This window comes from Ictalurus punctatus, chromosome 12 (genome assembly GCF_001660625.3).
Source record: "Ictalurus punctatus breed USDA103 chromosome 12, Coco_2.0, whole genome shotgun sequence".
NCBI lineage: Eukaryota > Metazoa > Chordata > Actinopteri > Siluriformes > Ictaluridae > Ictalurus > Ictalurus punctatus.
Genome location: NC_030427.2, coordinates 14,860,098 through 14,888,091, shown reverse-complemented (window position 1 = coordinate 14,888,091; position 27,994 = coordinate 14,860,098). Strand labels below are relative to the sequence as shown.

Below are 27,994 nucleotides of genomic sequence, written 5' to 3'. Positions count from 1 at the left end.
CTTGCATTGTTCTCTGCTTGATATAGTGCTTTGCTTGTATTTCCTAATTTGTTGGATAAAAGCGTCTGCTAAATGAATAAATGTAAATGTAAATGTACTGAAGTAAACTCTGATCTGATTTCTTGACCTTATCGTGTTATTCTAAACGACGTGATATGATTAATCCAGGTTAATTAAAGGACTTACTTTTAAAATTACAGACTGCACCTTTAATGCAGAATTGAGAAGAAGGGAAAAAAACCACCACTGTACTGTTTGACTACAATATAAAAAAGTGTGTCAAACAAACTAGTACACCGTTCGAGGGATGCTGCATCGTGCAGAGAGGCGTATGTGGTGTGCAAGTGAAGATGCATCACACAGGGTGAGGCAGGAGTGTGTCACAATCTCTCCTGGGAGAAGCGACGGTCACAGCGCACAGGGAGCGCGGATCTTTATCCAACACGGCGCGTCGCTCTCAAAACAAACACGCGCCCGCGCACGCGCACCTAGCCACCCTAGGGGAAAACTAGGGCAGTGAAATCGCCTCCCAGTGATGTTGTGGCTGTCGTGAAGGACAGCTGAGGATCAGGGTGAGCTCAGTGGTTCTGCACGCGCATGGCGTCGCCGCTCCAGCCGGAGACGCGGAAGTTCACGCGCGGGCTGAGTAAACCGGGTACCGCCGCCGAGCTCCGCCAGAGCGTTTCCGAGGTCGTGAGGACCTCCGTGCTCGTGGTAAGGACTTTTTTCCCCTTTCTTTCTTTCGTTTTTTTTTAACACGCTGTGACAAATAAACGTGTTTTAACCATTTCATGCACTAATGATTTTACTGTAGATATCACGCGCACAGCTAGATTCACTTCATTTACTTCAAATTGCGTCATATTGACGCTGTCTAAATAGCACTTCTATTTAAAAAGTAAACGAATTGACCGAATTGAAGTTTTTTTTTTTTAAAAAGTGGCTAAAACAGTATGTATGAAATAATTATAATAATAATTAATAATCTTCCAGTGTTCAACATTTTTAACATTCAGGTTTAAAATACTGTCATGTTGAAGACCGGTTGCCTCACACCTCCAGGGTCGGGGGTTCGATTCCCACTGTGGCAGACTTTGCATGTTCTGCCTGTGCTGTGGGGGTTTCCTCCCCCAGTCCAAAGACATGCATGGTAGGCTGAGTGGCATGTCCAAAGTGTCCATAGTGAATGTGTATGTGATTGTACCCTGTGATGGATTGGTGCCCTGTCCAGGGTGTACCCTGCCTTGTGCCTGATGCTCCCTGGGGTAGACTCCAGGTTTCCCTGTGTATAGAGTCAATATTTTTAATTTCTTACTAGTACAAATAATGTGGAAAATTATGTACAGTGAAAAAAAAAGGTTTAAGCCATTGTCCTCAGAACAAGTGTATTATTAGGTAGCAGGAAAAACCTAATTTGGAAATCTGCCTTTGGACCCTCAGTGATTTTTTGTATTTGAATTGGCCTATTGTCAGTCATTTTATAGCCACACCCCCAAAGCCCATTCTCATCATCATAAATTATTATGAGGAGAAGTCGCATGTTTATAGAGCTGTAACTCTGCTTTAAAGCAGCAGACTCTAGTTAGCATGCTAACTCTAGTTGAACCAATAAGTTTTGGGGGCGGAGCTTTGCATACATAGGTGGACAAGGGGGCGGGCTCAATTATTTAAAAAATCATTCAAATCTTATTCGACTCCACCCAATTTCACCTTTACAGTAACCCCCCCCCCACCACCCACCCCCCAAAATCTTACCTAATGCACTTTTGAGTCTTAGGTGACTTAAATGAGACATGTGCTGAGCCTTAGAATGTGTCATTTAATCCCTTTGCAGCCAAAGACAGCTTATTAAAAGTCTCAGTGTGAGTGCTGCTATGACGCTTGTTTAAAAAAGCCCCCAATAGAAAGACAGCTGATTGATGATGTAAGCAGAATGATATACCTTTAGAGGATCTTGAGTGAGATTTCAGTATCTTAGTATCAATTTACATCATTTTCTCAGTGTTTTCTTAAGCAGAATTAAAAAATATGTCAGCTAGCTAGGTTAGTTTAGCATGCAGGTTCCTGGATCTTGGATGTGTAAAGCCATAAAGCTTAAGTAATGCAAAACAATTGGCTTTTTCACAGGTAATAGGGAGAACGTCATTCTTTTAAGTTGTTTTTAAATGGAAAAATTTGATTTTAGAGGTAACTGAAATCTGTATAATCAGAATTAGCATCTAAATGAGGTTTAGACATCAGTGGATATTTTTTCAAATTCAAGGATACTCTTAACAGCCACCAAACACCATGAAGTCATTTGCACAATGCATGTTATCGCTGATTTTTAGCAAGAAAAGTGTCTGATTGCTGATTATCTTTGTTTAATTAGAAGTTTTTGCACCTGGTCTCTGTTAGCGTGACTTGTATTTTCAAGCTTTATTATCGACCCATTCACAATTCAGATTTAATTTAGAATGGTTTTGACCACAGATCAAAAATTTGTAACTGGAGACCACGTTGATTGTGTGTGTGTGTGTGTGTGTGTGTGTGTGTGTGTGTCTGTGTGTGCTGGAACCAGTTAAAAATGGAAACTGGAGCATTTAGCCACCCTCTGTTGAAGCAATTGTACGAATCCCTGTACTTCATCTCAGAGAAATAGTTTCATCTCAGAGATCAGGAAATGGAGATGTGGAATCTTTGAAGTCTGTTCATCAGTGCTGTAATTTTCCTGCCAGATTGCCAGATAAATAGTGGGGAAGTTTTTGTTCTGAATGGAAATTGTTTATAGTTAAATACTCAGAAGAGGACTGAAATCAGGATTGCACTCCACTTCTTTGCTTTGCTCCTCTATGAAAAGGTTTCTTTTGGTCAGCAGGTTTGATCTTGTCTTACGAATGCGGCAATGTCTACTTTTTATGTTTGGAAATTTCCGCGAGATTCCTCCAGCCGTGAGCCGTGTTCCATCCTCATGTGTGATCCTCATCAGTCCGATGTTCAATCAGAAAGCTCTAGCTGTCTAATTAATGACACCACGATTGCCTGAAGGATTACATTTTGACGTGTCCTGCTGTCCCAGATTTGGGTCCCTGCACACCTCGATTCCCAGCTTCCAATCTTTAAACCGAAAGAAAAAAGAAAACCCTACACACAAGCTTGATTGAAACACATTTTTTAAAACCATGCCATTTAAAACTGAGCAAAACTACTAAAATGGCCTATTAATACATATTTCTACACCTCTACCTAATGAAATATACCAGGATCAATGAATATGGATAAATACATATACAAATTAAAATGAATGGAAACTCCCTCATATATCCTACCACTTTACCCATGTTCTCAGTGTTTTTTCCACACTAGCCAGACCTTTTGAAACATGACAGTCATGTTTGACTTCTTTATTCTGTTTTGACCAAATCAGCCAAAAGCTCATGCATCATGCACTCTCAGAAATAAGGGTATCGTAATGTACCAGATGCACCATTTGTACCTTTAACCTGGGAATGCACATGTGGTGTGATTAGCTTTTAGAGTGAAGCTTTAAAGATATTTTAGTGGCCCTTATGTATGTTAAGCACACTGAATTATTTTGTATAAAGGTATAAAGATAAATACTAAACATACATAAGATGTACCCTTGATGGTACCACTCTAGGGACAAGGAACAGTACAATTTGGTACCTTTATTTCTGAGATTTTCCAAAGCTGATCAATGATCAATTCTATAATTCTAAGTGGAATAAATGACTTGCCAAATTAATATTTTTGTTTAATTAATCAGTCATTTTAAATGATTGGAATTCTCTGTAAAACTATAAAAAAAAAACTATGGTGCTTGGACCCCTGTGGTTGCTGCTTATAGCTATATGTTTCATATGTAATTATATTAAGAGTGATTATAAAGACCGGTAGATGTTTTGATGATTTAAGTGTTTGATGGAGTCAGCTTTGATGTCTATAGGCCAGTGAGTTTATAAACACATATATTAATGTGTGTGTGTGTGTGTGTGTATTGTCTGTCTCGGTTCTTTCACTTTAACACATAATAAAAAAGCTTGCCTGAGTTTCAGTTACATTCACAGATGGAGAGTTTGATCCAAGACTGATACATTAACCATCCCGCACTTTAACTAATAGCTTATTGACGCACACGTTGTCCGACATGTAATCCCTCTGCGGCCTCTTCTTCTAAACAGTTAAATCTCTGGACCTTAAAAAGGGAAAGTAAAAGAATGTAAAAGTATGACTTTCTTTCACATTAAAATATCATGATATATATATAGTTATATATATAGTTATATATAGTTATATATATAGTTATATAGTCCCGCCGGGGCCATGTGTGTGCGGAGTTTGCATGTTCTCCCCGTGCTGCAGGGGTTTCCACCAGGTACTCTGGTTTCCTCCCCCAGTCCAAAGACATGCATGGTAGACTGACTGGCATGTCCAAAGTGTCCGTAGTGTATGAATGGGTGTGTGAATGTGTATGTGACTGTGCCCTGCGATGGACTGGCACCCTGTCCAGGGTGTACCTCGCCTTATGCCCGATGCTCCCTGGGATAGGCTCCAGGTTCCCCGTGACCCTGAAAAGGAGTAAGCGGTTGAAGATGGATGGATGGATGGATGGATGGATGGAAAACATGTAATGTGCGTTATGTGGAGTACATTAATGGTGAAAAATAACCCCCAAAATATCAATTCCAATGTTGGAATCTCATTTTTTGAATGTTCTGACCATTTTAATTTCCTTTGAACAGCTTTTCCAATCCTTGTATTTGTCATTCTTTCTGATATATTTGTTATAACTCAGCTATATTTGCACCCAGAAAGGGTAAATTTCCATTTTGGGATTTTCTTGTTGCAAGATTTACCCACATTTTAGGAATTATTTTTATTCCAGGTTGTGGACGTTTAGTCATATCAGATCTTTATCCTGGTTTGTTGCTGGTGTCCTGTATGACTTTAGCACTTCAGCGGTGTGGATACAGTAGCTTTACGTTTAGAGATCAGGAGACGCCTGCTGATTAGGTATCTGTAGCCATTCATTATAGATGAGGGTGGCTCATGTTTCTGCTCTATTTTTAAACCTGCTTTGTCCTGTGGGAGGGATAAAGGACATTGGAGGTGCTTGGCAAACCCATAGAGGATGACTCTAGCTCTATATTAAGATGTATATAGTGGACTTTTTTAAAATCAATTCCTAGCAGTGATCTGATTAGCTGGTAGAAGTTTGGTTCAGATACGATTAGGTTTTCCGGACATATCTGTTAAGTAATTATGCTGGAGAAGATCTGTAATTATGATCAATTCAGAAAGGATGAAGCCAAATATTTCTGTAGAAATCGCAGAGATGGGAGTATCTTCATGATAGTCAGAGAAAATAGAAAGAGCAAACATGTCTGAATCCTGATGTACTGTACAGTATGTACGGCTTTGCTTAGTGGCTAACGTCATTATAGTGAAACCAGGCGATAGGAAGCTGCATCAGTCTTCGTTAGCTCTCGTCACACTGTCCTGTTCCTGCTCTCAATTAGATGTTAAATTGGACAGCACTGATTTTGTTGATGATGTTGATGATGCCATATGGATGAGGCGAGCCTGAGATCAAGCAGGACGTTCACACTGATGTTCGCTGAAGTGCCTTTGGCAGATCATGCTAAATTAAGCCTTAACGAGGACAGCTATAAAAGAAGTAAGTCACTGACAGCTTGGGGGAAATGTGCACAGGTTTGAAATGAAAAAAAGACACTGAGCCATCCAAGACTAGATAATTATTTAATAAAGGTGGTGGCTTCCTTCCATGGGGCAGATTAACTAATGTTATTTTTCATAAAGTCCTCATTTACAGCTGCATACATTTTATATTCCACAGAAATACTAATTAGCTCTTTGAAAACCGCAGATTTTGACAGATATCAGCCCATAGGTTTGTTCATAACCGTGGTGCTCACTGCCCCGTTTAGCGCATAAAGTTCTTATTGCACCTAGTGGTCAAAAATTGTAACTGCAACATGTGCTACTAGAGGCCTACTGGGGCAGGAATCACTCTGCCCCATCCTCATGGGCAGAGCAGTGGACAGGATGGTTAATAATAGGGTTGCCAGACTTGTGCTTTCTGTACACAAAATTGGACTTAATATTCTGCATTCATCAAAATCTTATTTTATAGCAAATAATCAGAAATAAATCTGATAGATTTTTGCAAATGATTGTAAAGTCTAAGTGCAGACAGTGTGTATATCAGTGCATCTATGATGTACAGAAACATTTCTATTTAAGATATATTGCAAAGATTGGGAGAGGGCATTATGGGGGATTGTAGAGTGGATAATATTTGTACATTAGGAATGCGTGTGCACCACGGTGACCTTGTTTCTGATGCAAAGGCTAAGAAAAAGAAGACAAAATTTGGTGAAGTTTTTGGGCTTGTTCCAAATCTTTTGTGTGATTTTAAGATGCATTTTCATTGGAAATTTTTGTTGAAACTTGGCAACACTGGTTAATAATATGATCTATTCCGGAAACACACCTATTGTATCGAACACAGTTGAACAAAGATGCATTTAAAATGAGCTGCTAGTCTGTACACTGGATTACTGTATGTTTTCAACTTTCAGCTGCTTATTATGGGGTAAGTTTAAAAATTCACTAGATAGTAGTCTGTAGCATAAGTCAACTGTGATAGGCTCTGCGATAGCTGCTAACAAAGTGTAGTGCTGGAAGTGAGGTTTGGGGGTAAAATAGGCTACGCTCTAGTCTTTTTTCAGGTTTAAAATGTTTTAAGGGAGAAAAAGAAAGTGATGATCCTATGCACGTTTCATTCATCTGACATGCATATAATGCACCTGTTAAGAATAACACCAACAACACTCACTATATAATCAGCATTCCAGTTAAATAGAGTAAATTCGAGTAAAATCTCTTCCTCCTGCCAGAGTGTGTGTGTGCGTGTGCGTGCGTGTGTGTGTGTGTGTGTGTGTGTGTGTGTGTGTGTGTGTGTGTGTGTGTGTATAATCGGTGTAGGATGATGTGCTTTATTAAAGGAATCCTTCAACCAGAAACTCCAACAGCATTAATAATGAATGAAAGCTAGTAGGAGTCATGTAACACCAAGCAAATGAGATCATGCTAAACTCTTGTCCTTTTATTGTCTCATTAGCATTAGCAAAGCAGAAACAGTGACTTGTCTTTTCTCTTTTTTAACCAGAGAGAGCTTGTATGTGTTAATAACATTTAAATGTGTAATTTTTGGAAGTTCAACATTAGATGAATAGAGATGAACAGGCATCATTGATTGGTCTTTTTCTTATTCCACTTTTTTTCATTTAAAGTATCTTTATTGATTATATTTGTGATTTAAAAAAAGAAGCTAAATTGAAATCAAAACGGACCTTTAAAAAAAATCTTGTTAGCTTGTGTACTTGTCAGATAGTGCATGGATCATTTGTACTAATCATAGCAGAGACTTTTCTCCTCCGTCACGGTAGGATTATGGCCGGAACAGAAACCAAGCTGCTCAAGATTCTCATAAAGATGAACCCAAATGTTGGCCTCAATACTCGAGTTACAACGTCCTTTTACATTTCCATTTTTTCCCCCTTTCACAAGCGAATCAAGTCCTAATGGATAAAGCATGATGTTTCACTCTGAAATACGTCATGCCGTGGGATAATAACGTGCTCAGATATCCATTTCATGTTGTTTTCTGTAAATCTCTGGCACGAAGACGGAAATGTGTATCTACAACGGCACTCAACCATTACATATATGAGCTGCATTTATTTTTTCAAACCAAAAATGCCGGATTAATCGAATACACGAACACAGTGTGTCATCTTTCACATCCAAATCTGAGCTGACTTGGAACCTGTGTGAAGTTTAAATGAAATGTGTGTGAGTGAAAGAGCAAACAAGTGAAAAAGAATAAAAAATAAATAAAATAGAAACTTAAATCCTACCGAAATTAAACTCTCATCTCTCACTAGCTCTATAATCCACATTAAGAGTGTCAGGATGGAAGTCAGACAAATTTCCACCATAAAAAAGTGGATTTGATGGAATTTCCAGCAACAGATTTTGTCTCAAAGTCTGTCTTAAAGCTGCAAGTTTCCAAAAGAAATGAAATAAAATAATCAAACCAGACACCAGACGATCATCTGCTTAAAGACATTAGCTGGATCCTGGGTCAACGGTCATCCAGATGTGATTTTTTCCCCCCAGGCAAAGATGGAAAAGGTGGAAAATTCATTGTAGAGACACACTTTCCAGATCTGAGCTGTGAAGTTATTAATGCCGTTATTGGCAGCCGGTGTTGGATTTTGGAAACTCAGTCATGGAAACAAAACTCCAGTCCTGTCACATTACTCCTGCTGATACTTAAAAGGATAAAGACAAAAATATCTTTAATGCCTGCACTGAAAAAGTTCTCACCACTGGGGGACACAGGACTACATAAAGAATACTGGAAATATTGAAGTAACTTTGCATTAAAGTTACGATCCTCACTCACATAACTGCAGAACTTTTATTAATTTTAGTGTGATAAAATTAATAAAAAAAAGTGAAAATATTATAATAGTTACTGAATTATACAGTATTTATATATTTAAGATGACTACACTATAGCAAAAATAACCTTGAAAAATACAGTAACTTACTGATAGCTGTTATTTAAATTATTCCTACTGTATTTCCTTTAAAGACACACCGTGCTGTATTTTTAAATAGAGCACAAAACTTTTTAAGCACATACATACCACAATAACATGCTAAAATCAAATGAACAACTGCAGAAAATAAAAAATTACACAATAAATCGAACAATGAAAATAATTATGACAATACAAATAAAAATAAGAAGAAAGGTAAGCTATATGAGTTATCTATGCAAAATATCAGGCTAGCTAGTAAACGTTAGTGACTTAGCAAGGCTAACATTGCCTTTAGTTTTACCTCAGGTAAACTTGTTGCCCTTATGTCTCATGTAATATATTTAAAAGACAAGCATAAGATGTCAAATTACACAATAACTAAATGCTACATTCAACTGAACAATCAAATTATAAAAACTATGCAATAAATCAATCAAAGAGAACAATCAGAATTTAAAAGAAGAAGAAGAAGAAATCAGGCTGGCTAGCCATCTTCAGTGACCTAATAAGGCTAACGTTGCCTCAGATAAACATTTAGCATTTACCCTGCTTTGCTAAAATAATTGAAGCTTTTTGTTTTTACCAAAATTTGAAAGACAAATGGCGTAGTGGTTAGCACGTTCACCTCCACACCTCCAGGGTTGGGGGTTCGATTCCCTCTGTGGCCCTTTGTGTGCAGAGTTTGCATGTTCTCCCTGTGCTGCTGGGGTTTCCTCTGGGTACTCCGGTTTCCTCCCCCAGTCCAAAGACATGCATGGTAGGCTGATTGGCATGTCTAAAGTGTCCGTAGTGTATGAATGGGTGTGTGATTCTGTATGTGATTGTGCCCTGCGATGGATTGGCACCTTGTCCAGGGTGTACCCCGCCTTGTGCCTGATGCTCCCTGGGATAGGCTCCAGGTTCCCCTGTGACCCTGAAGAAGGATAAGCGGTATAGAAGATGGATGGATGGAAGTCAAATTAATATGAGATGAAAACTAATTTAAAACATTTCCAGACATGATTCCTTTGATACTTCAGGTAAACTTTTTAGCGGCTAGTTTTACAGTAAAGTTAATTCTGTGGGTTACAGTAAATAAATACTCTCCGGTACTGAAATACAGAATAATCTGTCAGTATTGTAAATATTTTCACAGAATTTCTCACCCATTGTACTTGGGTTACACACAGTATCTTATTGTATCAATTACAGAAATTCTTTAAATAACAAACCACAGTGCAATGTGCAATGCAAAAGTTTTTCCTTTTAAATTAGCCATGTGCTAACAGACTAGCTGGCTTAGCTAATGCTAACAATGGACATAAAATAAAAATAAAAATAAAAAACTGACAAATTTGGCTGCTGTTAAGTAATATTTGCATATAGATTGCGAGAGTGACATATCACAAATTGAACTGATACATAACCCCGCCCCCGAACCAGACTTATACTGAGAAATCCTCTGTTAAAAAAAACAAAACAAACAAACAAAATCTCAATAATCATGAATATCTTCTGTGATCTTTCTTCTTGTTCAGGTTTATTGTGTAAATGTACTGCCTTTACTGTAATTTTAATATCCTCTCATTCCTCTGATCACCATAACCCTGCCCTCAGGAGAGTAAGACAGACAGAGAAGGAGAGTGAGACAGAAGAACAGACCAAGATGTTGAGCCTTGGACTGATTTATATGGCTCAGTTTGGCAGCTCAAATGTCGTCTGTGTCGTTTTACCGGGTTTAAAGAATCAAGCTGCACGTTCTTTCTCTTTTCCCTAGCACATGCCAACTCTTTATTACTTTTGGATTTCATTCCTTCAGACTCTTCCTCATGACTTGTTTTGCATGCTCCTGAGAAGGCTCTATCGTTTCGGCTCCAGATGCCAAAATGTGTTTCGTGGTCAATGCTAGGCAAACGGATTAGCATGCGGTACAGGTTTATCGGTTATACTGTACAGTGTGTTTTTTTTAGTTCGCAGCTCCATTCTTCAATGGAGAATTCTTCAATTCTCCATTGATTAAAGCAAAAAATCTACAGTTCTCTACGGTTGGCCCGAAGAGGAAGAAAATAGCACCGGTGTTGGATTAGTGTGGGAGGAACTTAATTTTTGGAATAAAGCCATTGCACTTTTATGTGGAAAGAGAAAAAATATGCATGCTAGTATTCACCTAATGGCACATTGTAAGAACATACACATCTCACATTCATTGTTTCAGTATTAATATCTTAACATATATGTTTTGAATTTAAAATAATGAAGGGACATCTGTGAAATATCTTAGTTTCTTCATTTTTGTAACTGACAACGTGCAAACTTTTGCACGCAGCTATACCTACTACAAAACACTGAAAGTAGTGATATTCAGTGAAAGGTTATTGTACAACATTAAAGCCTGTGCGTTAAAGACACCCCAATGTAAACACTGAGTGTTGTTAGATGGGAAATATTGAGCAGTTCTCTTTTTGACCTATAGGTGGCAGCAAAGCCCGTTATGTTTATTTGGCTTGTGCAGCGACAGCTAGTCATGAATTTACATGAGGGCTAAAATATCAAATCTATCAGTCTATCAGTAATATCTGTTATTAACTTGCAAGTGAAACTCTTTTTTCTATTTCTGATTTCAATATATATTTTTAATGTTTGAAGTCCATAATGCTCCACTTGCACAGTTTGTCTACTTTTAACTTCTCATCTCTTCCAAAGATATTTTGAGGGAAAAAAAGAATGATAAAGTAAATAATCCTTCTTAGGCACTGCTAAGCTTCCTTCTTATTTCAAAGATCTTCTTACACCACATTCATCAAGCAGATTTCTAAGATCTTCCGATAGGTTTCTCCTGTATGTCCCTCGATCCTGTTTAAAAACTAAGCAGGATAGAGCTTTTTCAGATGCTGCCCTTCGTTTATGGAATCAATTGCTACTGAACATCTGCCTTGCACCTTCAATTACCATTTTTAAAAAGAGGCTAAAAGTGTATCTCTTCTCCCAGGTGTTTACATTTATTATTATTATTTTTTACTATTGTCTATTGTCTGTCTGTATTTGGATTTATTCTGTTTTCTTTTTAACTTTTCTTTACTCTGTTCAGGACTTTGGTCAGCTTTGCTGTGTTAAATGTGCTTTATAAATGAAATTTACTTACTTATTTACAATGCTGATGACTTGGGGTGTAACCCCAGTTCACAGGACTGAAATTCGATACGATGCGATACATTTCGATGCAAAAATCAGCATTGCTTAAATATGTACCTTAGCTTTCCATTTTTAATTGATTAAAACATTTAACATTATAAAAGCACAATAATTGCAGCTCAACAGAAAAGTGTTCACCTGATCGTATGTTCGTGGGTTCGATTCATAAGTTCGAATCAGGACTGAGCGCATATGCTCTCTCTCTCTCCTGTCAGTTACATTGGCACTAGCCAATCAGGTGCATCTGTGAGCTCATGTGTGAGGAAGAGGGCAGACAGTGCTTTCATCTGCGTGTGTTACGCCACTCCATGACGTACTGTAGCATGAGCAATCTTAATAATCACACTGTTTGGGTGATCCATGTGACTCACAATGGGGCGTGTCTGAATTTTCCATTTCCCATTCTGATGTTGGATAAATGTAGCTCTGCGTTCTTTATTAGCGAATATGAACGTCCCAATCGTTGCTGTGATTTCTTTCTCCCGGATTTTGAGTTTGGTGTGCAAGCACATGCTTAGGTGTGGTGAATTTGCAGTATTTTTACGATATTATATTTTGCGATGCTGGTGTATTTTACATAGTAGGCGGAACACTAACGTTTCGCTAACACTCTCTGCCAGAGTCATAACTTAGCAGGAAGCCAAAGTGCTCCCATACACCAGAACTTTAATATTTGCTGGAATTATTGCTGTTTTTCTCAGGATGCTAATGCGCTAGTATGGCGTTATGCTAGCATAATTGGCTCGTGAAAAACAGCGTAGGATTCATTTTTAAAACCCCATAGTCAAGATAAAGATGAAACTACTTTTTCGTAGGCGGGAGTGCAAAGTTGAATAAGTTTAAATGTTTATTTCATCATAATATAAATGTTATTTAAGACAAATAGTCTACTTTATGCAGTCTGTTGAATATACTGTTAAAATCTAGTGGGCATGTCACAGTGCAATCACCTGACACAACTCTCTCTTATTGGCTGCATGTCTGGGCTAGCCTTTAAACAGCAAATTATCTGATGTGGATGACAAAAAATATATAGAAATGTTTTTGTATGTTTGAAAAAACAGGGGGCGGGGCTTAGCAGCATGCTCCACTGTTTGTGTGTACAAATCCACTTGTGTATATATGTATATATGATTCTGATCATTTCTGGCTAGTTTATTGTCACAGAAGCACAACTACGATGCTGATCATGAGCTATGGAGGTATATGACGTATCTCATTCTTCAGTCCAGCGTCTCTCTGGCGTCAACACCTCCGCGGGTTTCATCCTGCTCGGAAACACAATCCAGATTCAGACATAAACAACAATAATCTCAGGAGTTCACACCCAACCTTTTGGGAGCAGGAATGAAGCAATAAAACACTAGTCTTCAACACACGCATACACATATACACACACACACACACACACAATAAGAAAGTTGACAGTATGATGATCATGGAAAAACATAACAGTATCTGTGTACAGAAGTTAATGATAAAGTTGATGAGACCAGACAAACTGTAGAATACGACAATATTTAAAAAATGCGGAGAGTACAGTGCACTCCAGAAGTATTGGCACCCTTCATGGAAATGATGAAACAGTACTATCGAAAAAGAATAACATGCAATAGGTGATATTAATATGTGAGTTCAATCATGCAGGGGCATTAAATAGTTTTATAAATTTTTTAACGTTTTTAAATGTATTTTTAGTAAAAAAAATTTCATGTGAAGTTGTAAACGCTTTTTTTTAAAAGTATGTATATAAAAGTGTGTATAATGGGATTTTTTTTGCTTTTATATGTAGAATCAGTTTATAATTTCTGACATTTTTTGCCCGTTTTATCACAGTCTTATTTTTTTTCATCCTTGTCAGTCTTATTTTGGTCATTTTTTACTATTTTTTTGTTGCTGGAAATTTTATTACGACTGAACAACCATTGTAAACACAAAATGTACTGAAATTGTTAGAGCTTAGTTTTAATTTCCAATATTTACATACATATATCAGCTTTTCATGTGTTAAGAAACGTTTATAAAATAACATTAGAAAAGTGAAAAACTATTTTTCTGCCATTCATGCTAGCTGAAATAATAATTGCCACGTGTAACGTTAGCTACCTTACATGTACTGTAATAGCACAGCTTGATTGTTTACTAGGCAGAATCAAATATACATTTAGTGTTAATGTACATACCAAACTGAAAATATTAAAATGATTCAATGTTTAACTTAATGTAACGTGTAACCCCCCTCAAAAAACAATAAAGTTTGAATGCCTTTTGAAGCAGCATTAGCTAACGTGCTGAATTTGAAGTTGATATTGAGGTTTTTAGTTTCATTCTGCCTTTATTTTTCTCCGCAGAAGGAGGCCGTGTTGTAATTAGTCGCACTCTTTGAAGCCACCGAAGGCACCAAGTGTAACATTTCCATATCAAAGCCTTTCCCTGAAGAGACAGAAACTAGAAATGGAAAAAAATGATATCTTTCTGTTTGATCTTTTCTTATTTTTAAATGTCACTTGTGAATTAGCACAGTTGTATTCAGGGTGCTTGTGTGTGTGTGTGTGTGTGTGTGTGTGTGTGTGTTTATGGCTCTAATGCACTCAGTGGTCATTCCATAAAGAAATGCCCTTTATCTCTTTAAACATCATTTAACAAACCCCAGTTTACCTCAGTATTAGTTGCATATAACGGCTTTGTCTTTCAGTTCTATGTTATGTGGGAAGGAATAAAGAATAACAGGGTGTTCTGTTAAAGGAAAATAATCAACGTAATCATCCTGTAACAGTACGTCCTGTTAAAATGTTTTATGCTTCTTACGCCAAAAGAATTTGTCAACAATTACAATTTTTTATTTATTAAAGAATGTCATGTTGTACTTTTTTATCCATTTATAGTTACATGTAATGTGGAATGTCCACGAAACAAGTTATCACTTATGTTATAGCAACTATAAATAGTCATTCACTCAACAGCCTCTGGTGAGAGAGAGAGAGAGAGAGAGAGAGAGAGAGAGAGACAGACAGACACACAGACAGAGAGACAGACAAATTGAGAGAAAGAGAGAGACAGAAACAGAGAGAGGAAGACAGATGTACACAGAGAGAGAGAGAGAGAGGCAAAGAGAGAGAAAGACAGACAGAGACAGAGAGAGCAGACACCCATCAACGGCTGAGGAAGCAGCTCATCAGCGCATCACTCTCTCTCATCCCTGGACCCACCGTGATCGTTTTCTAATACGGAAGGAGTGTATGCAATAGCATAACACTCTGTCTCTCACACACACACACACACACACACACACACTGTCTCTCTCTTTCTCTCTCTCACACACACACACACACACACACACACAGACACACACACATACTTTAGACCAGCTGGCAGCATCTCAAGATCCCTTTTATCATTTGGTTCCTGGTTTCGCTAAAAACTTCCGGACGGTGTGCCGTGGTCCAGGATGGAGAGATTCTCACCGGAGCTGATTGTCTGAGATTGTTGTGTGTGTGTGTGTGTGTGTGTGTGTGTGTGTGTGTGTGTACGCATCTGAGCGATGGGTTGTACAGCAAGTGTGTTCCTGTGGAGGAGCTTGCAGAGTTTGTTGGGCAGAAACTATAACCGTGTGTGTAAAGCTGAAGCAGAGGAAACGGAGGTTGTAGAAGATCCAGGCACGCAAAGCTGCAGGGACTCACTGATAGTCGCATCGGCAGCAGGAGCACTGGTAATGTGTGTGTGTGTGTGTGTGTGTGTGTGTGTGTGTGTCTGTCTGTTGTACATGCTGTTTGAGGAATACAAGCCATTAAAATAACAGCAGATGTTGGTTAAAGTATTACTCAGCATCCTGAGTCTTAAAGAGGTGGCCTGCTGAGAGGTCCCAGTGTGTGTGTGTGTGTGTGTGTGTGTGTGTGTGTGTGTGTGTGTGTGTGTGTGTGTGTCTGTGTCTGTGTCTGTGTATGTGTGTGTGAAAATGGTGTACAGACAGAATGTCAACACGTAGGTTACAGTAAGAGTGGTTGTACATTGCAGAATTTCCGAAACGGTTATACTATGAAAATACTTTTTATCCTGTTATAGTTACATTTAACTTTGTGGAACATCTGTGAAAGAAGTAGTTCCTGTTCTCACTTACGTCATATATCTTTGTTAGTCCTTGCGCATGAGCTAGTAACTATTAGGTATTAAAATGAGCGCTTTAATCTAAACCTGTCATTAAAATAGAAATTAATCAACACCTTCTGACCGATCAGGTTTGAGATATTATTATTGCACTGTGGTGTAATAATAATATTAATCATAAATAACTTTAATAATCTTTTTTTTCTTTGAGGACCTGGACATGATGGTTGTAAATGTTAAATATGTTCCTGTCTTGTGTCTCAGCTGTTAGATATTTAACATGGACATGTCTTTAGTGTTAGCTGAGGTCAGAGAGACAGATAAACAGGGGGGGGGGGGGGGGGGGGGGGGTTGAATGAGGAATGAGGATAATGATATCTCTGTACATTCAGCATTATTACTCTGAACTCAGCTGTAAAGAGGAAATCGATGTGTGAGTAAAGGCCGTATTGATGACACCATTCTCTTCTCCTCTCTCTGCACTCTGTGGAAACTACCCCGACTAATTCCTGATGCTGTGATGGTCTGTCTCATTTCCTTTCACTTTAAATAAGACAGCTAATTATAACTAAGATTACAGCGTATGCAATCGCTTTCTGGATGTTAAGGCTTGATGGTACGGGCTTTTAACTATGCGTACACATGCGCAAAATGGCTGTCGCATGTATCCTGTGTTCATTTAGAGCGTCACTTATGCATATCCTCAGAAATTACTGTGACACGTCTGTGTGGTCGCAATACCAATAGTAAATAGTAAATAGTCGGGGCAGTATAAGACCATGTGACACTGCGTCTGTAAGCGATTAAACAAACTAGCATTGTGTCTCAAATCGCATACTTACAGTCCGTTATTGAGCACTAACATTAACTATTTTTTAATTAATGTTAAGTAACATAATTAACATAATAATTATTTATTATACATTATTACAATAATTATATAATAATACAACAATAATAATAATAATAGTAATAATAAACATTAATTAATTAATGTTTAAATTTTAAAAACCTTTATTATAGCCTTTAAGCTTACCGAAAGCTCTGTTTTGCAGACAAGTATTCTTAACTTTCTAGTATTCTTCAAATGCTTTTGAATGTAAGGTCACAGTTTTCATTTAGAGACGCAGTTCATGACAACAATCACAACAACGGTGGAAAGTTTTACAGAAACTAAGCTCGTTACTGTGTTTAATGTCGCTGTGAATGAAACCACTCGACATTACGAGAAGTTAACGTGATAACCAGGTGAACAGGGACGACTTGTCGTCCGATGTGAAAGCTAGTGAATGTCACATTTCAGTCCGTACAGGATTTCGTGGAGGTTTTGGTTTTGGGGATTGTTGCGGCCATGAATACTTAATTTTGCCACAGCGTTTTTTGTGCTTTTTTTGGGTGGAAAACGACTCGGATTTGACGCACGTGAATCGAAGAGGATTTTGGCTGAATCCGCGTTGTGATGACGTCACACGACATGTCTCGGCCCAAATCTGCGGAAAATCCACAGTAGTTTTGAAAAACTGCTAGCTCCTCCGAATATTGTGGCGTTTGTTTGATTTTGCTTTCATTTCTGCCATCGCAAAATCACAAAATCCTGGAGGGACTGACTTTTAATCCTCTAGATGTGCATAACATACTCAGGTAAGTGTGCGAACAAAGCAGAGAATACAGTTGCAGCTGCTTCTTATGTATCCTTGTGATGTTCTGATTTTCTAGTAAAACCGCTTGCCGCATTTAAAAACGAAATTATAAAGTTTATCCATCGTTAAAAATATTGATGATTAAATGAATATCACGTTTCATCACATCAAGTTTCAGAATATTTCCCTATCAAAAGGCACAAAAAGTTCCACATTTAAATTTTCAAGATGCCACGGTTTTACTTTTAGTTGCTTGATATAATTGTGGTGAAGCACAAGTTGTTGGCCTCTTCTCATGTGCGCGTGATTCATTTTCGTCAGTAACAATATGTTTGTCATATTAGTTTTCACCAACAAAAACGGAACAGTGCTCTCTGACTCATGGCAATATGAAATGTAGTATCTAATTAATATTCAAATGCGTTTAAATAATTACGGTACTGTTCAACTAAATTTGGCACCATTGACTATTTTTTTGTTTAAAAAAACGTTTATGATGTTTTGTTTGACGCATTGTTCGAGAATCGAATGATACATTAACGATTTCCCCTAGTCCTTCCTTTTTCTCCAGAGATGTCCATCATTTTTTCTTTTTCATGTGAGCAGCTGTGTTTTGGAGCACTGGGGCCGGGTGCCAAGTTCCCCATGTGGACTGTGTGTGCATGTGTGTGTGTGAGAGAGAGAGAGCGAGAGAGAGAGAGTACAGGGTCGTGGATGTTGTGCTTGAGTTTTGTGAGCCCCGCCCTGGTGCTCAGCCAATGGGCCCCTCATGAGCCTCACTAATCATTACGTCAGCTTGCGTGATTGCGCAACTGGGTGGAGGGGGATACAATGTATGTGTGTGTGTGTGTGTGTGTGTGTGTGTGTGTGTGTGTGTGGGTGTGCGTACATGGATGGACCATCTGGTTTGCACTTGCTTTATCCTCACCGTTGCTCATATGTTGTTTAATGGCTTGTTGTTTGTTTGTATACAGTCATTTGGAGGCCCAGTGTTGGAGCAGTGGATGTGATTTATGAGTTTTACCTTCGCTCAATGTATTTGTGACCTTTGAACTGAAACGTGGAGTTCATGTGGGTTTGTGTGTGGGTTTTTTTGTTCAGATATAGAGATTCTAGATGTCTAAATATCATCTTCATCTTCTGCGTCTGCTTTCTCTGTGTGAAAAATCGAGGCAGGTTTAATGGAGCTGAAGCGTCTGGTTTTCTACTGACCTTTTCCCGTCACAGTACATAACACTAACAGATAAGCCGTGTGTGTGTGTGTGTGTGTGTGTGTGTGTGTGTGTGTGTGTGTGTGTGATTTATACCATGGGAGTAAATTCAGAAATCTAGAATGTTAGTACTACAGAGTATTAATGTTAAAACTTCCCCTGACTGTTACGAAGCGCTGACACTGTTTCTGTTTAACAGAAACCTACACCATTGCAACAAATTTTCTTTACGTGGTTACCATAGAAACAATAACGTACTGTCTTAGAACGAGCCTAGTGACATGAACCTATGATTTGCAGTTGCATTACAGTAAGAGCTGCTGTTATAGAAAATTAATGAACAGCTCCTGGCCAATCAGAGTCCAGCGCTGTGTGATATCATTAGAATTCATCACTGAGCAATGTGATATGATTAGCTCATAGCTGTTGTGTCATTGCTCTGGCAGGACTCGGCACACGCTCCATCGCACTGTACAGAGAACGGGACTTTCCATTGTTTTCTTCTTCTTCATTTCAGGAAAAAGTTTTGGCACCCTCGCAAATACCTTTCAGTATTTCATACTATGTGGAACTGGTGTGAGACATATTGGTTGTGTAATGTACATCTGTATAAGATAACAGTAGTGCGTAAAGACACCCCCCCCCCCCCCAAAAAAAAAAAAAAGACAATAGCCCACACACACACTCACACACATACTCATTTGTATCCCCCCAGTGCACACACATACAAACTCACCAGAACAGCTGTATGAAGGAGTGGTTAGAGAGCAAGGGAGTGTGTTCAGTATAAAGACGACAGATTCACAGAAGTCCACTTATTGAATCTATGAGACAGCGAGACCGGCAGAGTGAGCGAGAAGGAAGTCGGCTATAAAACAAATTCAGAGGAAGTGCGGTGTGTGTGGTGTGTGATGTGTGGTACAGGCAGTGTGTGTGAAGAGCATCACGGAAAGAAATATGAGCCCGGCCTGTGGAGTGCTGTAGCTCACTCTTATTCACACTGAGCCACACTGATGCTTGCTGCATCAGACCAGACCAAGTGCAGCAGGGGGATTGCGCCTGCCATAACGTGCCCGTGTGTGAGCCGCACCAACAGGGTAGGAGTGTGGGTGAGATGGAGCTAGAAGGCGAGGCAGGGGTAAGTTTCTCTGAACTTCTCTCAAATACTTCAGAGCACTGAAATCTGCTTCACCTTGTACTGCAACCTAGACACGTAAGGAATAACACACTTCATGTCAATGCTGTTATGGGAAAATCAACAACAGTGATGTGCAGTTACTGTTACTGCACCGAAGTTGATTGTTTTTCTATAACAGTATGTCCTGAAGCATGTGATTCGTTCAATTACAATTTTTATTAAATAAAGAATGACACATTATAGTTTTTTTAATCTGTTCATAGTTACATTTAATGTTCCGCAAAGCAAGATAGTTCCTGTTCTCACCTATGTAAGAATAGTCGTAACTTCATCACCACCTCACCACTGTCTCTTTTTCTCTCTCGTGAAGTTTAGGCAAAAAAAAAAAGCTTGTCATTTTTCTGAGAAATTGCAGCAAAGTGCTGACACTGGAGACTCCTTCCTGAGGTGCTGAAGGCTTTATGTAACGTTTACGGGATTTGGCAGAAACCTTCATTTATACAATTAGGGTTAGGGCCTTGCTCAAGGGATTTGAACACATGTGTATGTGTGTATACATGTATATATGTGTTTGTGTGTGTATGTGTGTGTAAATGTTTGTGTGTATGTGTGTAAATGTGTATGTATATATGTGTGTATGGGTGTGTATGTGTGTGTGTTTGTGTGAAATGTGTGTTTATGTGTGTATATGTATGTGTAAATGTCTGTGTGTGTGTGTGTGTGTGTGTATATGTATGCATATTTGTGTGTAAATGTCTGTGTATATGTGTATGTAAATATGTGTGTATGTGTGTATATGTATGAATATTTGTGTGTGTATGTGTGTATATGTGTGTATGTGTGTATATGTATGTATATTTTTATATTTGTGTGTGTATATATGTATGCATATTTGTGTGTAAATGTCTGTGTATATGTGTGTATATGTGTGTGTATGTGTGTATATGTATGCATATTTGTGTGTAAATGTCTGTGTGTATGTGTGTATATGTGTGTGTATGTGTGCATATGTATGTATATTTGTGTGTGTATGTGTGTATTTGTGTGTATATGTATGTATATGTGTGTGTATATGTATGTATATTTTTTATATTTGTGTATGTGTGTGTGTGTATGTGTGTATATTTGTATATTGGACTTCAGAGAGTCTGACTTCAAAGGGGCTTAGTATATGTTTAAATACAGTAAGCAGGAAGCGTCTTTGCGTGTGTGTGTGTGTGTGTGTGTGTGTGTAAAAGTGTGAAAGAGGCATGTGTAGGCTGTATAGTCTTCCTATAAATAGTTTGTTTTTTGGTCACGTTTAATGTCCATGCAACGAGTTCCTGTTGTCACGTACATTACAGCATCTATAAACAGCCTCTTTTTCACACGTCCACACAGGTTTTTTAAGGCGTTTACGCAGAACGTCCACCATACAAATCCCTGTGAATGAACCATTACTATAGAAATGATAACTTATTAGAACGAGCTGTGAATTGCAGCTACATTACTGTCCACCAACCCGTCTTTAATTATTTCAATTTTTCTTTCCTCACTGAAGTCAGTAGAATAAGCATCGCTATGAGATTTCTGTGTTCCTTCTTGGTTACTCACTAATATACATGCTGTAGAGGATCAAGACAAATAGTAATGTGTGTGTGTGTGTGTGTGTGTGTGTGTGTGTGTGTGTGTGTGTGTGTGTGTGTGCGTGTGTGCGCACACGCACAAGGAGGCTCCTCTCCCAAGAGACAGTCATCTTCTCTGAAATGCAGACAGTATCGACTCAGAGTTTAGTGTCTCATCACTTTGTGTGCGACTGTGAGGTCACTAAAAGGTTTCCTTCGCTAAGATTGGACGGCAGCTACTGCTGCTGTGTGTCCTAGCCAATCAGGGAGCTTCTTGTGAGCTCATGGTGCCTGGTACAGTTAAACACAATACTCATTCAGATTTATCTGCCTCTGTATCACACACACACACACACATAGTGGAACATTTGTAGAAGAAGGATAGAAAACTGATTCTTGGTTACTGTGCCAAAATCCGTATTTCATCTTACAAATCCTACTCAATTAAAAGTTTACAACATGTTCACAATTGCAAGTACAAGTGTTTACAAGGGGAAATAAATGAATGAAAATTAGGATGCTTTATGAATGGTCACACACTTCCACATTCAGTTTGCAACAAGACTCAATTTGTGTCGAAAGTTACAAAGGTGAAAGATGAGCATTTTGGTAAGGCTTGTTGGTGTGTTTTGTGGTGGAGTTAGAGTTTATACTTTTAAGGTCTACATGACACAAGGTCAATAACTGCAATAAATTTCTGGAGAACTTGTGTGTAACAGTAATCAAAGTGTTACGTCAAGTTTCTCACTGTGAGTTGTCAGTGTACTTGTGTACTAGTGTGTGTGTGTGTGTGTGTGTGTGTGTGTGTGTGTTATCAGGTGAAGCCGAAGCTGATCGAGCCGCTGGACTATGAAAGTGTCCTGGTGCAGAGGAAGACTCAAATCCTCAACGATGTCCTCCGGGACATGCTGCAGTTCCCCATCGACGACTTTCAGGTAATGCTTTTCTTGAAGATCTGTCTTATATTACAGTCTGTTACAGAGTCTCAAATTAGATTTGATTGGATTCTCAGACAGTGTGACAAGTCATAATCTTTAAAGAACGCTGACATCACGCGACCAACTTATTTCATCTGAATAGCACTTAAAACCCTCTGAGAAACCTGACAGGTGGATGGAGAAAGAGGGGATTGATGACTGTTGTGCTGTTTGACGCTTTTTCAGATCTGTGTGTGTGTGTGTGTGTGTGTGTGTGTGTGTGTGTGTGTGTGTGTGTGTTTAGATGTGCAGTGTGAAGCGTCAGGGCAGGACTCTGTACACCACCGTCCCTGAGGGAGCAGAGAAAAGCGCCAGCAGTCTATTCGTCCAGGAGGTGAGACAAGAAGAAAACATCAGACAAGGAGCAGAAAGAGAGAGAGAGAGCGTAGATGTAAAATGAGACTGATAAGATCAGCGTGAGCAGCTGCAGGCTTGCCGGCCCAATGCCAGACACCTCATCAACTTTCACGAGTCCAAAAACATCTCTTCACCATCCTCCTCCTCCTCCTCCTTGTCCTCTTCCTCCGTCTCCTCGTCCTCTTCCTCCTCCTTCTTCTCCTCCTCATCCTTTTCCTCCTCATCCTTCTCCTCGTCCCTTTCTTGATCCTTCTTCTCCTTGTCCTCGTTCTCCTTCTCCTTGTCCGCTTCCTCCTCCATCTTCTCCTTGTCCTCTTCATCCTTCCCCTCGCTTTTCCTCCTCCTTCTACTCCTCGTCCTCATCCTTCTTCTTCTCGTCCTCTTCCTCATTCTTCAACTTATCGTCTTCTTCCTCCTCCTCCTCCTCCTTTTCCTCTTCCACCTCCTCCTTTTACTTGTCCTCTTCCTCCAACACCTTCTCCTCTTTCTCCTCACCCTCTTCCTCCACCTCCTTCTACAAGTGCTCTGTGGAAATGTATTTCTTATAAATCGCCCATAAGCACTTAGCAGATTATTGTGCTTGTTTGGAGAGCTGAGTAAACATTAAACATTAAAATCAATGTTTATATAGAGATTATATCATTGTCTGGGATTACAGCACAAATACATCCAGACAGGAATGAAAATCAAACTAAGTGTTTCTGCGATGAATTTTTACCAGAAATCGACACTGATTAAACAAATAAAAATCACTCTAGCTCATTACGGTGATTATTTTCCTTTAAACCTCTAATCATTTAAGCTGAATGTCTGATGAAAATACTGTTGGCTGCACAGAATAACCACATTTGATTTAGCAACATTAGCTAAGCTAGCCATGTAGCTGAATGTTCCCAGCAATGTAGTTAGCTTAGCCATTGTTACCTCTAATATCTAGCTAATGTTAGTCTCCGTATTATGTATATCATGTAATAAAAACCAAGCACTGGTAAAGATAACTTAAAGATAACTGTTATATATTTAAAACCATTAGCCAGGTTTTCTGGTAAGTTAGCTAACAAAAGGCTAAGTATTATATAATATAAATAAGTATCTAATATCATTAGCAAGCTAGGTAACTTTAGTATAACTAATATATCGTGTAAAACAGTAGCTAATAAAATTAACAAGCTAGCTAATATTGGGTCAACGTTTACATGCAAACCAGTAGTCAATGTTGCTACCAAGCTGGCTATCATTAGGCTAACTAGTTTATTGTATAAAACATTGTGTAAAACAACAGCTAGCTAACTTTGGGTCAACTCTTATATCATGTAAACCAGTAGTCAGTGTCACTAGCATGCTAGCTAACATAAAGCTAACTATTATATCATGTAACTCAATACCTAATTTTGCTCGTAACTAGCTACCATTAAGCTAACTAATGTATTGTGCAAACCAGTATTTGAGGTCACTAGCAAGCCAGCTAATATTAAGCGAAATATAGTATTGTGTAAAGCTGTAAACATTAGGTCAAGCTATTATATTGTGTGAACCAGTAGCAAATGTCAGCTAATATTAGACTTATATGTTATGTAAATAAGTAGCAAATGAAACGATGTACCAAGCTAGCTAACATTGCATCAACTGTTATATATTGTAAACTATTAGCTAAGGCTGCGAGCAGGGTAATTAACATTACAAGCAAAGGCACTTGAGCCTGAGGTGAATTTTTTAAGGTCCACTTCAAAGAGTGCTGAATAATAATAATGAATGTTTGCTAGTAGCAGTGATTAGCTAATTAGCTTTATGCTAATGGATGCTATTCTATAATGTTATGCTAATCAGATCAGAGATGGTCCAACTGTAGGTCTCTCTCTCTCTCTCTCTCTGTGTGTGTGTGTGTGTGTGTGTGTGTGTGTGTGTGTGTGTGTGTGTGTGTAAACATGTACATTCTCCCAACAGTGCATCAAGACCTACAACTCAGACTGGCATGTGATTAATTACAAGTATGAGGATTATTCTGGAGACTTCCGTCAGCTGCCCAAGTAAGATCTGTCTGTCTGTCTGTCTATCTATCTATCTATCTATCTATCTATCACACACACACACACACACACACACACGTGTTCTCCATAGGTTTTCTCTTTGATCTCTGTGTGCTTTCTTTCCGAATTACAGTAAAGTTCTCCGGCCGGAGAAGCTGCCCACTCATGTGTTTGAGATTGATGAGGATGTCGACAAGGATGAGGTACATTAATCATAATTTTGAAACAGAAAACAGCAAGTGAACATGCTGTGAAAGAAAAAAGTGCTCACAGTGCTGAGAGTGAGTGAGTGTATGAGAGTGTGAGTGTGTGAAACAGTCCTCTAGCTGAACTTTTTTCAACCTCAGAGACCAGAACATCCTGTTTAATTTTTAGTAGAAATTCCTAACCGGGCTGGGTAGACAAAAATAGACTGTTTAAAAACAACTGTTGATCATTAATTTGTCATTATAATTCAGACCATGTTCGCCTCACACCTCCACTGTTGGGGGTTCGATTCCCAGCACAGCCCTGTGTGTGATGAGTTTGCATGTTCTCCCTGTGCTGCGGGGGTTTCCTCTGGGTACTTCAGTTTCCTCCACCAATCCAAAGACATGCGCTGTAGGCTGTTTGGCATGTCCAAAGTTTCTGTAGAATATGAACGGGTGTGTGAATGTGTATGTGATCGTGCCCTGCGATGGATTGGCACCCCATTCAGGGTGTACCCCACCTTGTGCCCCATACTTTCTGGGCTCCAGGTTCCCCACAACCCTGAAGGATAAGTGGTATAGAAAATGGATGGATGGATGGATCATCATTCGGTAGATGGCTCTTTAATTTAATTTAATTTTAGGTGTGAAGAGATCTATAAAAATACTATGAACAGGTTTAAAAAAACCTATAAACAGATAAAAATGCAAGACATGCAGGACATGCATATTTTCCTATAACAGAACAAACAGAGTGTTTTATTTCTGTTATACAACAGTTAATTTTATACCAACAATTGCAATTTTCCAATTTATTAAAGAACGACTTGTGACACTTTTGATCTGTTTATAGATACATGTAAATTTGTGGACAAGTTAGCTCCTGTTCTCGCATTACGCCTCACCAGCTTCTCACTTTTTTATTCTCTCTCTCTCACGCAGCTTGTCATTATACTTAAAGTTACAGCTTTATCTCTGACTGTTACAAAGCGCTGACACTGACTCTTTCCATAATGTTACATTGTAACGTTGTGTTCATTTTGCTGATGGTTATTCGTGCTGTTTTTGTAAGCCAATTTGAGTTTAAATTTATGAGCAAGTTTTAACGTCTTGCGTTAGAGTAGCTGTAATTTATTCATTGAATTTCTCCACAGCTTCTTTCAGCTGGATTTTATTGAAAGTGAGATTGGTCCTTAATGATGTTAACGATCAAGAGCGAACCGTTACTAAACAACTGTCTTTTTGTCCTTTAAGGATACATCGTCTCTGGGTTCTCAGAGAGGTGGCGTGTCCAAACATGGCTGGCTTTACAAAGGCAATATGAACAGCGCCATTAGTGTCACAATGAAGGTGAGTAAACACACACACACCCCTCACACACACATACACACACACTGTATTGACACCAGAATAACCAAAATCGTGGTTTAATAGTATCACAGTGTTAAGCCACCATTTAATATGTATGGCAGGTGAGGAAAACAAAAATAAAAATGTATAAGCAAATATGAACGTTATTCATCACTGTAATGGCCGTGGTGTGTATTTTTACATGAAGTCCTGCTGCATTTGGGATGCACTAAAATCTCCTCACTACAGGGGCAGACACTGTCTGAGGGGCAGACACCTGGCACCTCGAGGGCACTGCAGCTCTTTTTTTTCACATGTAGGGGAGACTATATGACACTTCATCTTGTTTTCTGCAGCAGAACCCCACCCATTATAGCACTTCATCATGTTTTCTTGTACATAACAGCACTCTATGGGGCATTTCTTCATGGTTTTTCCATTTTTATGGCAGTTATTAGGGCTCTTCATCATGTTTTCTCCAATGTAAGGGCACCCTAGAGAGCACTTTATCACGTTTTATTGAACCTAGGGGGCATTTCATCACATTTTATCTACCACATTGGCACCCTAAAGAGCACTTTGTCATGTTTTAGTTACCCTAGAGGCACCCTAGAGGGCACTTTAACACATTTTATCTACCGTAGTTTTACCCTGGAGGGCATTTTATAAAGTTTTATCGACTCTTTTGGCATTTACTGTATTGGCACCCTAGAGGGCACTTTATCACATTTTATCTCCTGTACGGGCACCATAGAGGGCACTTTAGCAGGTTTTATCTACCATAAGGGCACCCAAGAGGCACTTTCACTGTGTTTTTTTTGTTTGTTTGTTTTTTTAACCATGGGGCACCGGGAGGGAAATCCTCATCCCCAAATCCCCCAGTGCCTATCTTGACCCTGTCATGAAGCCAGGTCTATCTGACGTCCTGTTCTTAGTCCACTTTCCCACACTCTCAAAACATTATTTTTAAACATGAATTTCTGTGTCATTTTTATGTAACATGCTTTAATCTCTCTTTGTTTATCCCTTTTTCGTCTTTTCTCCAGTCTTTTAAGAGGAGATATTTCCAGCTGGCGCAGCAGGGGGACGGATCCTACAATCTGAACTTCTACAAGGATGAGAAAATCTCCAAAGAGCCCAAAGGAACCATCTTTCTGGACTCCTGCATGGGCGTGGTCCAGGTATGAAGACCGTCATACACACATGGGGCATGTATGGATATGAAGAAATTTATTTATGAATCCAAAGCAAATTCATAAGTTAGGACAAAAGTAATGGCGCCTGAGTTTGTGTGTCTAACCCTAACCCAAATTTTTATTTTGTAGTCTTTTGGTATATTGTTAAATGGAAAACAGACCACAAGTGATGATTGATACATTTTCTGAATCCACTCTTTTTTTAAAGACAGAATATTATCTATGCAGTTTTTAAAAACATTTTGTTGCCATTTGGTGTGGAACCAAATTCTTATAAAGCAATTCTAGCTTTAGGAAAGTACAGAATATCTCCTGATGAGAAAATGAAGCTTTAGATCAGAGAGCTGTCAGGGTTTTTTTTTTTCACTTTACGAGCAGCAGGCGTTGTTGGTGTT

The 27,994-nt window shown here is 38.8% G+C and overlaps 1 protein-coding gene across 7 annotated transcripts in view; it reads left to right on the top strand.

The window, feature by feature from the left end:
• Positions 1-361: 361 nt before the first annotated feature.
• The window catches only part of dock9b (dedicator of cytokinesis 9b), a 65,887-nt gene continuing 38,254 nt past the window's right edge, over positions 362-27,994 (top strand). For 3 of the 7 annotated variants that reach the window (XM_053684092.1, XM_053684089.1, XM_053684088.1), the window contains exons 1-7: positions 362-714; positions 22,323-22,439; positions 22,726-22,815; positions 24,783-24,865; positions 24,999-25,068; positions 26,308-26,403; positions 27,450-27,584. In XM_053684092.1, coding sequence (XP_053540067.1) covers positions 598-714; positions 22,323-22,439; positions 22,726-22,815; positions 24,783-24,865; positions 24,999-25,068; positions 26,308-26,403; positions 27,450-27,584 — 708 coding nt within the window. In that variant the 5' untranslated portion in view covers positions 362-597. Of the gene's footprint in view, positions 715-15,142; positions 15,517-19,461; positions 19,901-22,322; positions 22,440-22,725; positions 22,816-24,782; positions 24,866-24,998; positions 25,069-26,307; positions 26,404-27,449; positions 27,585-27,994 lie in introns of those variants that run through there. The other 4 variants (XM_053684087.1, XM_053684090.1, XM_053684086.1 and 1 more) reach the window with 3 other exon arrangements.